Source organism: Coenobita brevimanus, chromosome 5 (assembly GCF_032717465.1).
Source record: "Coenobita brevimanus isolate Jiangsu-jjx chromosome 5, ASM3271746v2, whole genome shotgun sequence".
NCBI lineage: Eukaryota > Metazoa > Arthropoda > Malacostraca > Decapoda > Coenobitidae > Coenobita > Coenobita brevimanus.
The window spans coordinates 7,943,558-7,959,244 of record NC_136958.1 but is presented as its reverse complement, the minus strand read 5'-3'; the positions used below and the strand labels follow the sequence as shown (position 1 = coordinate 7,959,244).

Here is a 15,687-nt window from a genome sequence, read left to right as displayed (position 1 = left end):
GTTAGTATTGTTATTATTTTTATTATGAGTAATATTAATAATATTATTATTACTATTATTATTAGTTACTAATATTATTATTAGTATTAGTATTATCTTTATTAGTATTATTGTGTATAATATATATCTATAAATCCTTTTTAGGACAGAAATAAAAACGGAAATTAATCCATGGGATAACTTTTTAAGAAAGAGAACTACAGGTTATATGGAAGAGTATCTCATAGTTCAAAATACACTGTGAGCGGAAGCGGATATATGATGAGGTGACAAGTGATGACAACATGAGTGCACAGCATAACCTTTCTTTTACTCCACGTCACTTTCCAAGAACAAGTCTTCCTCATCATCGCTGTCGAGGTTTATGATGACGGGATCTATGCTGTGGTGTATGTTGTCTGTGGCCCAGTACTCCTCATAGCCTTGTGATCGGCGAACCGCACCTGCCCACACCTCTGCCGTTACACCCATTTTTGCCTCCTCCAGCCTGGCCTGCAAGTCTGCCCGAGTGAAGTGTTGTAAGGACGAGCGCACGTGTCTTTTCATGTGCCCCCATACTTGTTCAATGGCATTCAGTTCTGGATGGGCTGGTGGCAAGCGGACGACCTCATGACCCCACATTCGAATGGTGTTGTCGACGATGTATTGTGGCTGTGGACGGTTCCGTTTGCATATGAGCAGGAGCTCAGGCCGTGTCGCGTGTGGCGGGAAGGGCAGCCTGTGTTTCTCCAACCATGTAATGAGGTCAGCTTTCCTGGTGGCAGTGGTTGGGCAACGACTCTTCTCCGTCTGCTGGCTGTGATATGGCGCATTGTCTAATACAAGCACAGATGGTTCAGCCAGCGAGGGCAGGAGCTGTGATGTCAGCCAACGAAGGAAGAGCTCCCCGTTAACCTCGCCGTGGTAGTCACCGCTGGTTGTCTTGGTGTGGTAGCACAGGAACGAATCCTCCACAAAACCATCAGCGGTGCCGGCTGCAACTACCACAAAGCGGTCCCCTTCTCCAGGGGGCGCGTGACGGCTGTCCGTGGTGCTTGCGGCAGGTTGCGTTGTGTCCACCCACTTCATGCTGTGGTGCATCCTGGTGGTGAACCATGTCTCGTCAAGGTACACCACCTGCATCCCTCTCTCCCGGTGTTGCTTGAGTGCCCTGAGAGCATTAATCCGCCGGCATACAACGTCCAGGGACTCCTTCCTCACATACATAGTCCGCTTTGATGTCCTATAGCGGAATCCCATATCGTGGAGGAGTCGCCACACCGACGTATCCGAGGTTGCCATCGGAATGATGCCGTCGATCATCAGCTCCTCCGTCAGGGAAGCAATAGTCATAACTTCTTTGGCGGCGAACTTTGAATGGACTTTGCGACGAATGGCCGCTACGGTGAAACTGTCGAATCCGGCCGGTGTTGTGGGAGGTGTTGCAGGTGGTGGTGGTGGTAGTGCCTGGGCCGTCCCTGCCTCGCAGTTGGTGGTGCGATGCCGCCTTTCCACCGTCCTCACCGCACGGACGCTCATGCCGACCGCATAGGCAACCCTGTCATACGGCCTGCTTGGTGATAGGTCAATATTACAACATTAGTGATATGTCTTTTACCTTTGGTGAAGTATTATCAGGGCTGGAGACAAAATTCACCTTGACCCATTACCGCTTTAACAACGAAACCTTGGCAAAGAAAATGTATAAATAAAACACACACACACACACACACACACACACACACACACACACACACACACACACATGAAGGTGGCTTCTGTCCCTAACCCTTAAATTTCTTACACCACCCACCATATGTGAAAATGCATGATGTGCTGTATTATAACCAAGTGAATACCTTATATGGTGTATTATTGGATCATATGACAATTTCTTTACCCATGTTCGGGTATGTATAGATAGTTTATGCGTATCCGTTGATATGGAGCCCATCACTCATCAAGTTAGTGATGGGAATGAATGGGTTGCAGTAATATAGCTATAAACGACACGCACCTGTGCAAACTGAACCTCAGCCGATTGTCTCTCTGTTCCTTGGTAAATAAGGATAAAAGCCGCATGACAATGCCATTCCTGCAGCCACGGGGACAGTGACGTAACTTATATGCCATACTGTTAATCCTTGGAGCCAACGTCCTGTATTTCTGGGATATTACTGTACAGTGCAGCCACAAACCTGTTTAACAAACCATGTAACTTCACAACACCTCAAACTGCTCAGCTCCAGTAAACCATGTGTTTGCCATCATTCTCGCTCGTTATTACCCTCAACATTACCGTACCCAAGGCTTTACTTCCACATTATTTCACTTTACAAAAATGACGCGTGCATGTTGGTATACCATATTTCTATATACTTCAGGAATACAGCATGCACCGTAAGTTATGAATCCAAGAGAGAGAGAGAGAGAGAGAGAGAGAGAGAGAGAGAGAGAGAGAGAGAAGGGGGGAGGTTGAGGGAGGGAGGGGGTACAGAGTGATAGAAGGAAGGAGGGATCATACAGGTAGGGGGAGAGAGGTGGGTGGGGTCTAAGGAGTGACGTAGTGATGGCTGTGTCCGAATACTGTCTCTGGATATCGGGAATTTCTCTCAACTGTCAAGAGTATGTAGCTTACTCATACACTTCTGGTAATGCACTATGCAGTCAGAAATTAGCGCTAGGTGTGAAATAAACTGTGGCAAAGTATAACAGTGATCCAACACTTCGTTACCGAGAAAACCCAGAAAATCGAGGTAACACAGCCACTGAAATGCATAGTAGGTCTGTAGTGTGTGTGAATGGTGAAGTGGGTGAATTTTGCTATATGAATGCCAGGCTGAACAGATGTGTCATGTCTCCATGTGTGTATATAGATGGAGTTATACAAAGTAGAACAGTGGATGTTGGAGAGGTCCCAATGAGAGAGGGCAGAGTTTGAAAACTTCCTGTTCTGTTGTTTACAGATGATGCTGTATTGTTGAGTAAAATAAAAGGGAACTGCCAGGCTTAGTGAATTAGTTTGGGAAAGTATGTACTGTAAGAAACAAAATCATACGGTGAATCTAGGGAAGAGTGAAGTTGTGATTTACAAGAGAAATAATGTCACTGGATGTACAGTGAGGCTGGAAAATGAGGAAACAGAAAATGTGAGTGCATTTACGTACTTGGGTAGTGTGATTATTAAGGACAGAAGTTTGGAGGATGAGACGCTTGAAAGGGTACAGGAGGGAAGAAGATTGCTGTTTCATTGAAAGCAGTGATGAGAAATAGGGAAGTAAGCATGGAAGTAAAAAAGTCACTGCATGGCAGTACAGTGATCTCCACCGTAACGTATGGAAGCGACGCTTTGACCTTGTTGAAAGGACACAAGTCAAGAGTAAGAGCAGTGAAATTACCTATTTGAAAGAAGCATGTTGAATTGCATGGAGAAACAGACTGAGAAATAAGGAAGTGCAGGAGCATTGTGGTGTGGATGTGGATTTGATAGAATGCATTAAGAAAAATACACTGAGGTAGTTTGGGCATGTGGAGAGGATGGAGTAAGAGACCAACTAGGAGAGTATATGAAAGTGAGGTGGAGGGGGGAAGTGGCAGGAGGAGACTGAAGGTGGGATGGGGGGATGAAACAGAGAGGTATATGAGGGAACGGGTATAAGCTGGGGGGAGGGCAGTGAAATGTCAAGGGACACGGCGACGTGGCGGCAATTTGCTTTGTGGTCATGTAAGTCTCACTTGCCTTTTCTTGATTGTGTTTCTTTGTTCTTTCCTCTTCATCTACGTTCATTATCTGTTTGATATTTTTTTCGTGGTTGTGTGAAAGAGAGGAGATAGACTTTATTCCTTTGTTTTCTCTTTACCAATTTACTTGCTCCTTCTTTACGGTATCCTCTTTTTCTTATTGTTCTGTTTGTAATGTGCGTTCCTCATCATGATATAAAAAAAAGGCAAAACTTTTTTTCCCAATTCCAGGCTCCCAGCCCACAGCTATCCGTATTTCTCTAGGTTACGCGCATTTTCTTTTCATTATGTATTACGTGTATGTGTGTGTGTGTGTGTGTGTGTGTGTGTGTGTGTGTGTGTGTGTTTTCTGTGTCGAAGAAAAAAAGTTTTTTTTTTTTTTCTGTACCCTTTACCTCCCTCTTTCTCTCTTCGGTTATGTGTGCTACTTCTTTGTATCCACTCTTTTTTTTATATAGTATATATCTATTCATCAAAAATAAAAGATGACATATAATGTTATTTCTCTCTGTCTGTCTGTCTGTCTCTGTCTCTGTCTGTCTCTCTCTCTCTCTCTCTCTCTCTCATCAACCCAGAAAACTACTGCAGGAAGAAGTCCCCACTGTTCCTTCATCGATTAGTTAGATGTTCGCTTTTTCCGTCCAATCCTAACAAATCTGCAAAATTTATCCATCAGTCTTACTTTAGCCTGCCTTTACCTCTCACACAATCTCTTGGCTGCCAGTCAGTTGCCTTCTTTCCTCCATCCAACCTTCTTTCGCCTGTCTCGATATTATACCGTGTTTTATCAGTCCATTACATTTTTGCTTCCTTGCCCCCCTCCCCACTCTGCACGCATTTCCTGTATTTCCCATTGCCTTTCTCCTTTATTTTTTCCTTTGTTCGTCATCATCTGACCCTGCTCTTGGCAACTCCCTTCCAACCTTCTGCCTCATCTGCCGACATTGTGTTCTGTTATTCTTATTCTTTTCTTTTCTTTCTTTCTTTTTTCCCTTTTTTTTTGGGGGGCCCTCCCCCTCCCCGCTTCCCCAGCAGGGCTAACTAAGGCTAATATTTCTGGTCTCGATTCTCTTTCTGTACTGTTTCCTCTTACTAGTCTTGTCATTTTCCCTCAGCACTCCCTCCCCTCATTATATCCCTGTAAGTGTATCACTCTATACTTTTTTTGTCGTGCCTCTCTCGTTGTTTATTCTCCTTCATTCAATGTTACTTTTCCCAGTCCTGTTTTCATTTAACGTATTTCATGTAATTCCTGTGCGCCTTTTCCCTCGCCTAATCAAAAGAAGCTCGTTAGTATGGAACTTATCATTTTAAAGTGATAAAAAACGCGCCACAAATTAGCGTCCAAAAAACCTAACGTAAGTATCATGAAAAAATGTGGTAAACAATTGTTAGAGACTAAATAACCTTGGTCCTTAAAAAGGCATAATTTCATCACAAATATTCAGCACGGGTTCCGTAATGATAGACCATGCCTTGTAAATTTGCTTTTTTTTTTTTTTCTTTCTTTTCTTGCATACCTATACGATCATTAGGAAGCAAAATACCGTCCTATCTCATATACCTAGATTTCCAGAGTTTGATAAGGTCCCCTACAGAAGACTACTAGACAATCTAAAACCCTCGGCCTCTAACAATTTATGTACATGGACTGGTGACCAGTGGAGTCACCAGGGGGTCAGATTTTAGGGGGGCTGTAGCCCTGGTGTAGGTAGAAGGGGGAGGGGGGGCGAGCGAAGCAAGCCTATGCAGCTGGGGGATACGGGGGAGCGCTGTAAGCCCCTCCGGAAAATTTTTCGGAAATTGAGCAGGTTCAGGGGCATTTTTGAGGCCTACAGATGAAGAAAAAGTAAAATAAGGTCTCACAGGCTATTAATAAGAAACTTATAGGACACATGAATATTGATGGGCCTAATACCAGGTATCAGTAAGCCTTATGATATAATGTGCACAAGGTAAGTGTATAAAGCTTTTATGCAGATAATAGTTTTTCTTCAATTGCTAGTATTATGTGGTATCATAACGGTTTCTTAGTCTTACCATATTAAATCTGATAATTCAAAGAAGCTCTTTATTCAATGTATATAGATATAATTGCCAAGATTTATCTTCCATTACCGGTACTGTAATAGGAAAACAGCCATTCACAAAAAAACAAAAATTATAAAATAGATCTCGTGCCGGTTCTTCAGCAGGTATATCAAGGTTATCACTTGTGCTGGGCGGTGGGTAAAAAAATAGAGAAAATATATTAAAAAATATATATATATATATATATATATATATATATATATATATATATAATATATATACAGAAAGAGAGAGAGAGAGAGAGAGAGTTTTAGCCTACTTTCCCACTCTGTACGTTCAGGACAATATATTTGCAACGATGAGAAATAACCTAGGCCTAGCCAGTTTAAAAATAAATCAATAAAAAAAATCCTGGCTTAAGCTTCATAAAATGACTACTGAAATAGTTTGATATAGGGCTACTTACACATGTCTGAATGGGTTCAGCTTTGGGGTTATCTGGGGTTGGTTCTGGCACCTCATTCCCAATAACAGCCACTTTTTCTTGGCACTCATACGAGTCATCTTTGGAGGTGCGGGTGCGAAAGAATTTCCTTATGTCACCCTGTCCCTGAGGATTTTTAGATGACCTTTTCATCACTTGAGTGGCTGCTGGCTGATATCCGCAAATGTATTATTGTAGAACAGCCTATAAAAGGGAAATGACATTCAGTTCTAACAGTCGAGTGTCGACTGAACCAAGTACTGCTGACTCTTTTTATAGAGTATAGGCTAGATCTCATATCTTTAAAAACAAAAAAGAACAGGTAAAGTGAGGTGGCTAGCAATATACCGGAACTTAGTAATGTCTATACAGCCACTGAAACCAATACATTCAAATAAAACCGAAAACAACACAGGATTTAGCCACAGTTCACAGACACTTCTCAAAGTAAACAAACATTCCGAGTTCCGAGACTCTGAACATTCGAATTTGTGAAAAATTGCAAAGATCAGATATTTTAGACTGCGTAATCCAATTTTAAAGCTCCGTGATTAATATATATCATATTATATTTTGTAAATATATAATAAGTCTGATAAATGTAATACAATCTTGCATTCTTTGTGCAATAAATATATTTCAAAGAAAACCAAGCTTGGAAAAAGTATATGGGAAACTAATATATTAAAACTATTATCAATTGAGTCATAGGTTTACGTAAACTGTGAATAACTAATCACATTACATAGCTATAAATAATATTGTATTAAACTAATATGGATGCACGAATAAAAGTGGATTGGCGGTAAGGGGTTCGGGGAAAGCTAGGTGAGTCAATGCCGAGCTGCAAGTATACTATGTAAGCTGGTGATTTTTTATTACTAATATTTTGGGGGGCTACAATTTTGGGGGGGCTAAGCCCCCCTAGCCCCCCCCCCTGGTGACGCCGCTGCTGGTGACTGGTTAACGAATCGCATGCAACGTGTAGTGATAAATGGCGGATCATCAGACTGGATAAAAGGAACAAGCGGATTTAGTCAAGGACCAGTTCTTTTCATTATTTATATCAGTGATCAAGAAAATGGACTCGTTTCTAAGGCATCTAAATTTTGCTGATGACACGAAGATTGGAGGCACAGTAATAACGAAAGCAGACTACAGATCTATTCAAAAGACCCGGTATGTTAATAAATTGGAGTGAAAAAAGGTAGATGAATGTAAGATAATGCAGTTTGGCAACGAGAACATTATATATGAATATCACATGTTCAGTACCCCACTGGCGGAAGAAGCAGATGAAGATTTAGGCGTTATTAGCAGCAAGGACCTCAAAAAATCAAAACAGTGTTTAACAGCGAGTAACAATGCAAATACTTGAAATCGTTCAGACAGCGCATACCTCTTCCAATGCCATTGCCATTAAAAATGATCCGGATCCGTGGATATACTGTAGGATCCGGATTCACTCCAAAATTTAAAAAATTCTTTCTCTGTCCATGGACCACCTTTCCAAAAAATTTCATTGAAATTCATTGAAAACATTTAGAGATATTGTGCGGGATACTCCAGATCCGGATCCGGACCTGCCCCCAAATTTAATTATTTCTTCCTTGGTTCATGGCCCACCCTTCCAAAAACTCTCATCAAAATCTGTTCATGACTTTTTGAGTAATCCCGGATCAGGATCCGTGAATATTGAATCCGGATCCGGATCAGCCAATAATTTCATTAATTCCGTCTTGGTTCACGGCTCACTTTTCCACAAAATTTTATTGAAATTCATCGAGAACTTTTGGAAATATTGTGCTGGATACTCCGGATCCGGATCCGGCCCCAAATTTAATCATGTATTCATTGGCTCATGGCGCACCCTTCCACAAAATTTCATCAAAGTCCGTTCATAACTTTTTGAGTAATCGTGCTGCAGGACAGTCAAACAAACAAACACGGGGTAAGACATAAACCTCCTGGCGGAGGTAAACAAGTGGTGCCAGGCGCAACAAACCTCGCCTGACAGCAGTTATTTTCAATCGTTTTCATGTTATAGCTCTCTGAAAATCCGTTATCTTGCATTTGACCTTTCAAGGTCACTCAAGGTCAAAGGTCATGGTGCCAAACGAAAGCCCATATGACACTTCGTAAATCTTGATAATAGTAAATATCTCTATCTTCAACCAGTTTCAAGCTATAGCTCCCTGAATGTCTGTGATTATTGACTTTGACCTTTCAGGGTCACACAGTGTCGAAGGTCTTGGTGCCAAATGAAAACCCATATGGGATTTCCCGCATGCTGATTATAGGAAATATCTCTGTCCTCAACAGGTTTGAAGATATAGCCATCTGATAATCCGTGACCTTGATTTTGACTTTTCAGGTCACTCAGTAACCTCCAAAACTTAATCACATCTTTTGAAGGACCAGTTCCCACATATCCTGAAAGTTTCATGTAATATCATTCAGCCGTTTTTCTGCAATGTTGCTGACAAACAAACAAACGTACTTGACCAAAAACAATTCCTCGCCGGTCTCCGTCCGAGCAATATAAAATCAACACCTACACATAACTCATCACTTAAAACAGCCACTAAAACCTCCAGCTACTCATCCAGACCTGATGACTGATGTCCTGAAATGGAGTTTGAGGCGGATGTGATAGTTTAGTTGTTTAGATATTGAGTAATGGAAGGAGTGATGTGGTGTGAGGAGAGGGATGCATCCTAGTATCGTGGTGTGGTATGATGAGAAATCAGTGTGTGTGTGTGTGTGTGTGTGTGTGTGTGTGTGTGTGTGTGTGTGTGTGTGTGTGTGTGTGTGTGTGTGTGTGTGTGTGTGCAGAGGTTTAAAGGGTGTTAGGTGCAGAGACTGGTTGCAAAGGAAAACTGTGTTTAGCATCAGATTGTTGTAAGGGTCAATGCTTTTGTTTTAGATCAATGTGCATTAATGTCTTCAGCTGGGGTGTCTTTCTTGTACTGCCAGATAATTTTTATTCTTCCAAGAAGAGGCACCTTGATATCAAAAGGCCGTATTCTTGTCGGCGAAGGAAGCCTCCTGGTACCTGATCCTTACTTTATTTTTACATCTGGTACATTAATGTTCTATTGTATATTATTTGTGGAATCTCTGCTGACATTATAAAGTCATAAATACCACACAGGAGAATAATAAAAGTTAGTATAATTAATCAATAAGGAATCGTTCTCAGAATCCCAAATCTCACCCTCTACAGGAATATCTCCATTTTCTTTTCCTGGTTACCAACTCCTCACAAATTTCAGTAACAAGGGTGACACCTGTTGTTATATCAAATCTGAATTAGCAGTTGACACGGTTTTGAACTTCACTTCAACTAATTTTGATTACTCACTGTATAAACTAAATTATCTAAATATTATCAAAGACATCTGTGTAGTCTACTGCTCCCCCAATGCTTCTTCAGAACCCAGTGTATTTGACTCATTATCCACACAGTTGACTACCTTAACCTCACCCTTAACACCGAAATTACCATTTTGGGTGATTTTAATGTACATAATGTAGAATGGTTTTAGCATTCTGCCAGTATTGATGATAGTGGTCTAGAATGCGAGCTGTTTGCAGAACTGTTTAATCTCACGCAGTTGGTAAAGAAACAAACCAGAATACCAGATAATCCCGACCATAACTCTTATCTCTTGGATCTACTCCTTACAAATAATCCAGATCAATACAAGATAGAGGTACTGTCACCACTTGGATCCTCTGACCAGAGTCTCATCAAAGCCTCATCAGTCAGTTCCCCCAGACCTACCTGTTCTGACTTCGTCAGGGTGACACCGATGGCACTTTGGTAGGGCAGACTGGGATAAATTCAGAAATCTTCTTGCTGACATTCCATGGCGGTCTTTCTTCTCAAGTGACATCACTTCTATCCAGTCCCACATTAATGTCTTAATACAAGCTGGTATGGAATTGTTCATACCAAGTCAACTGTTCACTAAAGATCGGACTCCGCGAAATGGTTTGATAGCAATTGTGCCAGAGCAACGGCCCAAAAGTCATTAGCATATAACACTTACTTAAATTTTAACAATCTGATTCGCTCAGTCAATTTAAAATTTTTAGAAACCATATAAAAGCAGTACTTAATCTCGTTAAGTCAAACTTTTTCACAACCAAGCATCCAAACTACTAAACAGGCCTAATGACAATAGAATATTCTAGTCAACTCTCAACTCTTTTAATAATAATCTTAACTAGTCATCACCCATTCCCTCACTAAAATCTTCAGACTGTGACATTACAAATGACCCAAATGGCAACGCGAATATCCTTACCAGTATATTTGCCAGAAGTACTACGTTAGAGGAAGTCAGCCAGGACGTCCCAGTAGTTGAACTTGACTCTCCCGATACTGCTCTACTTGAAATACAGACTAGATACGTGAAATCCATTATAGACATTTTACAATCCAACAAAGCTCCAGGTCCAGATGGAATTCCTCCAATTGTTTTGAAAAGTTCTTCCCAGAACTTGCTTTTGTTTTAGCGAAATTATTCATATTATGCATACATACTTCATCATTCCCTAATTCTTGGAAAGAAGCCATTATCCACCCAATTCTGAAGAAAGGAAGTTGCTCTGACCCTTCTGATTACAGACCATTGGCTATCACATCTTCTCTTGGTAAAGTATTTGAAATAGTAATAAAGAGGCACGTAATTATACATCTTCAATCCAATAACTTAATTAGTGATAGACAGTATGGTTTTCGCCACGAAAGATCCACCATTGATATTCTTAGTCCCCTAACTCACATCAACCATCAGTCAGTTGACCAACATGGAGAAACTCATGTAGTAGCCCATGATATTTCTAAAGCTTTTGACAGAGTGTGGCACTATTCCCTGCTATACAAACTCCCTTGCTGTGAACTAACGTCTTTTTTTCCTCTGATTTCCTTAATCTCAGCGACAGAAAGATAAAAGTAGATGATGTTTTTTCCAATTTCCACTCAATTAAATGCCGGTGTGCCACAAGGATCAGTTCTGGCTCCAACCCTGTTCCTATCTGTTTATCTATCTATTGCCAGACGCCGTAATCCCGTAAGGGGTGGCCACAAACAGATCTCCACCAGTTCACCCTGTCCCCCACCATTTCACTGCCCTGCTCCCAGCTCACACCCCTCTCTCACATATATCTCTCCACTCCATCTCTCCATCTCATCCATGGCCTCCCCCTCCCTCTCCCCCCTTCCACCTCACTCACAAAAACGCTCCTCGTCAGTCTCTCACTCTTCATTCCCTCCACATGGCCAATCCACCTCAGTGTGTATCTCCTAATGCTTCCTATCACATCCACATCCACACCACAACGCTCCTTCTCTTCCTTATTTGTCAGTCCGTCTCTTCATGTGACTCCACATGCTCTTCTCGATAACTCATTTCCACTGCTGTTGCTCTTGACTTGTGTCCCTCCAACAAGGTCCAAGCTTCACTTCCATATGTTAGAGCTGGTATTATAATACTGTCATGCAGTAACTTTTTCACTTCCATGTTCACCTCCCTGTTTCTTATCAGTGCTCTCAAAGAACCAGCAAACCTTTCTTCTTTGTTGTACCCTTTCAAGCACTTCACCCTCCAAACTTCCATCCTGACTCATCACACTACCCAGGTACTTAAACGTAATCATATTTTCCATTTGCTCCTCATCCAACCTCACTGAACATTCACCGACTTCATTTTTCTCGAAGACCATAACTTTGCTCTTCCCTACATTCATCTTTAGATTTTGCTTCTTACACACTCTCCCAAACTCATTCACCAAGCCTTGCAGCTCCCTTTCGTCTTCACTGAACAACACAGTAACATCTGCAAACAACAATACAGGGAGGTACCATACACTGCCCTCTCTCTTTAGGGCAGCTCCAACATCCACTGCCCTACCTTGTACCTCTTTTATAACCCTTTCCATATACAGATCGAACAGCAATGGAAACATGACACATCCCTGTCTCAATCCAACCTTCAAATAGAAAATTTCATTCGGTTCACTGTTCACATGCACCCTCATACATACTCTAAATAACATTCAGCAACTTCCCAATTAATCCATATATTTTTAATACTTTCCACAATCCTTGCCTATCCACCACGTCATATGCTTTCTCCAAATCTATGAAGGCCACATACAACTTCTTTCCCCTCTCTAGAAACTTTTCTACTAAAGACCTAAGTATGAATATCTGATCTACATAACCTCTTCCCTTCCCAACACCTCCCTGTTCTTCTCCAACTAATTCCTCTGTTATTTCCTTAACTCTGTCAATAAGTATCCTACCAAATACTTTTCCAATTACACTAAGAAGACAAATGCCCCTATGAATACCACACACTTCCTTTTCCCCTTTTCTTTTGTACAAGGGAATAATTATATCTGACTTCCAATCATCCGAGACTCTACCTTTCTCCCAGGCCAATCTGCATATCTTGCACATCCATTCTATTTCTATCTCTCCCCCATGCTTCAGCATTTCACCACACACTCCATCAGTTCCTGGGGCTTTCCCCATTTTGACTTTTTTCATTACTTTCACAACTTCTATCTTACTGATTTCTTCCTCTCTTCTCACATCCCTCCTTCTCCCAGCCATTCCCCATCCACTTATACTCGCATTACTTTCATTCTCTATGTTCAACGACTCCATGATGTGTTCTTTCCATTTGCTCACTTTTTCTCCCTTCTCCACTAGTAATCTACTATTTTTATCTCTCACTCCCCGACTAACTTCTTTGACACCCTGTCTAACTCTCATTACCTCTTTCCAGAACATTTTCAAATAATTCCCTCCACTTTACTCTCAAGTTCCTTCCAAATTCCCCATCCACTCTCTTCCTACTCACTCTCACTAACCCTTTCACCTCTCTCTTCCCCGCCACATATAACTCTCTCTTCCGTCTCTCAACTTTCTTCACATTCCTGTTTTTCATCCACTCACTATATGCTTTCTTCTTTTATGCCACAGCCTCTCTCACTCTCCGTTCCACCATGCTGTTCCCTACACCCCCTTTTGTCTTCTCTTCACCTTACACACCACCTCACATGCTGCACATATTTCTTCTGTGAATATCTTGCACACACCTTCCACATCCCCCATCTGCTCCATATCATACTGGTATTTACCCACTCTGCCATTCTGCCTTTTTTCCATCCTCTTGTAACCTTTCTACCCTCCTCGTATGAACTACTTCCTCCTGTCCTTCCCTTCCTCTATTCCTCCATTTCATTTGGACCTATTCCTAAATCATATTGATGATCTCTTATCTGTCACCCATATTCCCATCCATTCATATGCAGATGACTCAACACTTCACAGTTCATTCACACTTAAACTCCCATTCACAGAGTTCAGTATCTCTAACACACAACTCAGTACAGCCATCTCCATAAATCGAGACTCATCTACTGTCACTGAATGGGTACAAAATAACCTTGTTTCATTTAATGCTGGTAAAACCAAATATATACAATCCGCTAATAGACAGATATTGCCAGATTCCTAAATTACCTTCAATGCTACTAATATTCCTGTCTCCAAAAGTATTGACATTCTCGGTGTTTCACTTAACAATGACCTCAGCTGGACCTCTCATGTCAGATCACTTTGTAAAACCATCTCAAAGAAACTTGGATTATTGTACAGAGTTCGTAGCTTCTTCACTGACGAGCAGTTGGTTATAGTTTTTAAGAGTCATGTGCGCTCTCAGCTGGAATCTTGCTCACTCTTGTGGAGTGGATCTGGGGAGGTTGCACTAAGGCAACTAGAAAAATTAGGAACAAAGCTATTAGAATTATTAATAACCCTGCTATTACAAATAAACTACCTCCCTTACAGGTAAGGAATGTTGCCTCCCTTGCATTATATTACAGATACTTTTAGGGCAAATGCTCAGACGAAGTTGCATCCATTGTGCCACCTCTGCATACCTTCCCCTGTGCTACACGGGCATCTGGTAGCGCTCATGACTGGACTCACATTGCGGTATTGATGAACTTCCGCCTATCAGAAATGTTTTATTCCTTGAACTGCATCTCTTTGGAACTCGCTTCCCCAGAGTTGTTTCCCCCTAAACTTCAACCTACAGCTGTTCAAGTTCAGTTGTCACAGATTTTTTATGAATGGAGGATACCAGTAATCTGGTGCATGGATTTTTTTTTTGCTTTCCTCGGTTCTGTTATTAAAAAAAAAAAAAAGAAAAAAAAAAGAGGGTCTGAGGAGTCTCCTTATCCAGTAGGGATGCTGGCCAGTGTCCTAGGGCTCCTCTTGTCGTCGGCTGTTCGTCTGTCAGAGCAATGTATCTTCGGTACTATACACCAGTACTCTCTCTTACATATTTTTTTTCTATTTGCGACAAAAATTCCTTAAATAACATACGTGATAATAGAAACGTGTCATAAGTATAAATAAACTTTTAAGGAAGGTTCTAGAAATTTTCCTAAGCTGACCAAAATAAAAGCTCTTGATCACAAGACATTTAAGGCAGAGAACTGTGACGGATACCCGACTGTATGGAGGACTGGGGCGTGATTGGCTGCCGAAATGTCACGTTGCATATTTATTGCCGTCATTCACTCACTGTCGCTTGGCTGTGAAGTTTTTTGTCTTCCTCAAAGTATGTCAGCAATTCTCTCCTAAATCTTTCTGAGCGATAACGTTTACTTTATTTGAGCACTTCAGCACTATTATTTTATTTTACCCTTGCTACCATACGACTACATTCAGTTTATAAGACAGCTTGTAGTGACGGGGTTATAAATAATCCCATGACATCGTTTGGAACAACGTCGCTATTGTTATTTTAAACATGTCAATATGTTTACATTTATAAGTTAATGTTACTGCCATCAGACGTTTTATACAGCTTAGGTAACACTTTTGATAGTGAAGGGTTTGTAACAAACTCCACAACACAAACCCCTTCTCAATGACACCTCTCGTAAGATGTAACCATGGGTGGAAGCTCGAAGAACTGAGGAGAAATATCGTCATCTTAATGTACTGTTTCTCTGGCCGATAATACTGCTGGACACTGTTTCGTTCCCTTTTTCCCTGTTCACTCACTGGTACACTGCCGTAGGGAATGTAGATGTAACTTGGACTGTTGTGGGACATGTTATGAAGGAGAAATAGGTCTTAGCAAACGCCGATTTTCACCGGGTGCACTCTCCTGACATGCTGCGCAACCAGTCACCGTCCCAGTCTATCACGTTGTACTTCTGCCTGCTCAAAAAGTCAATTCCATCTGCCTCACTTACGGAGAACTCAACGATGGAGTAGGCAGTAATCCAAAATGAATATTTTGCATCATTGTCTTGGTTGCCTGAATACTAGGAAATGCGCCCTTTCATGTACTTAGTCACACCAGTCAGGCCGTCCCTTACCTTCAAATCCCTATAACTCGTACCTGGGCAAGGGA

At 41.4% G+C, this 15,687-nt stretch overlaps 1 protein-coding gene across 1 annotated transcript; it reads right to left on the bottom strand.

Annotated features, from left to right (window-relative positions):
* Positions 1-309: 309 nt before the first annotated feature.
* Positions 310-1,518, bottom strand: LOC145397651 (uncharacterized). The gene has a single exon (XM_080270694.1). It carries the CDS (start codon positions 1,516-1,518, stop codon positions 310-312), a length of 1,209 nt encoding a protein of 402 aa, XP_080126820.1.
* Between the last annotated feature and the right edge of the window lie 14,169 nt (positions 1,519-15,687).

What these genes read in the sequence shown, in the direction of transcription:
- LOC145397651 (XM_080270694.1), bottom strand. Translation starts at nt 1,518, where the DNA reads ATGAGCGTCCGTGCGGTGAGGACGGTGGAAAGGCGGCATCGCACCACC.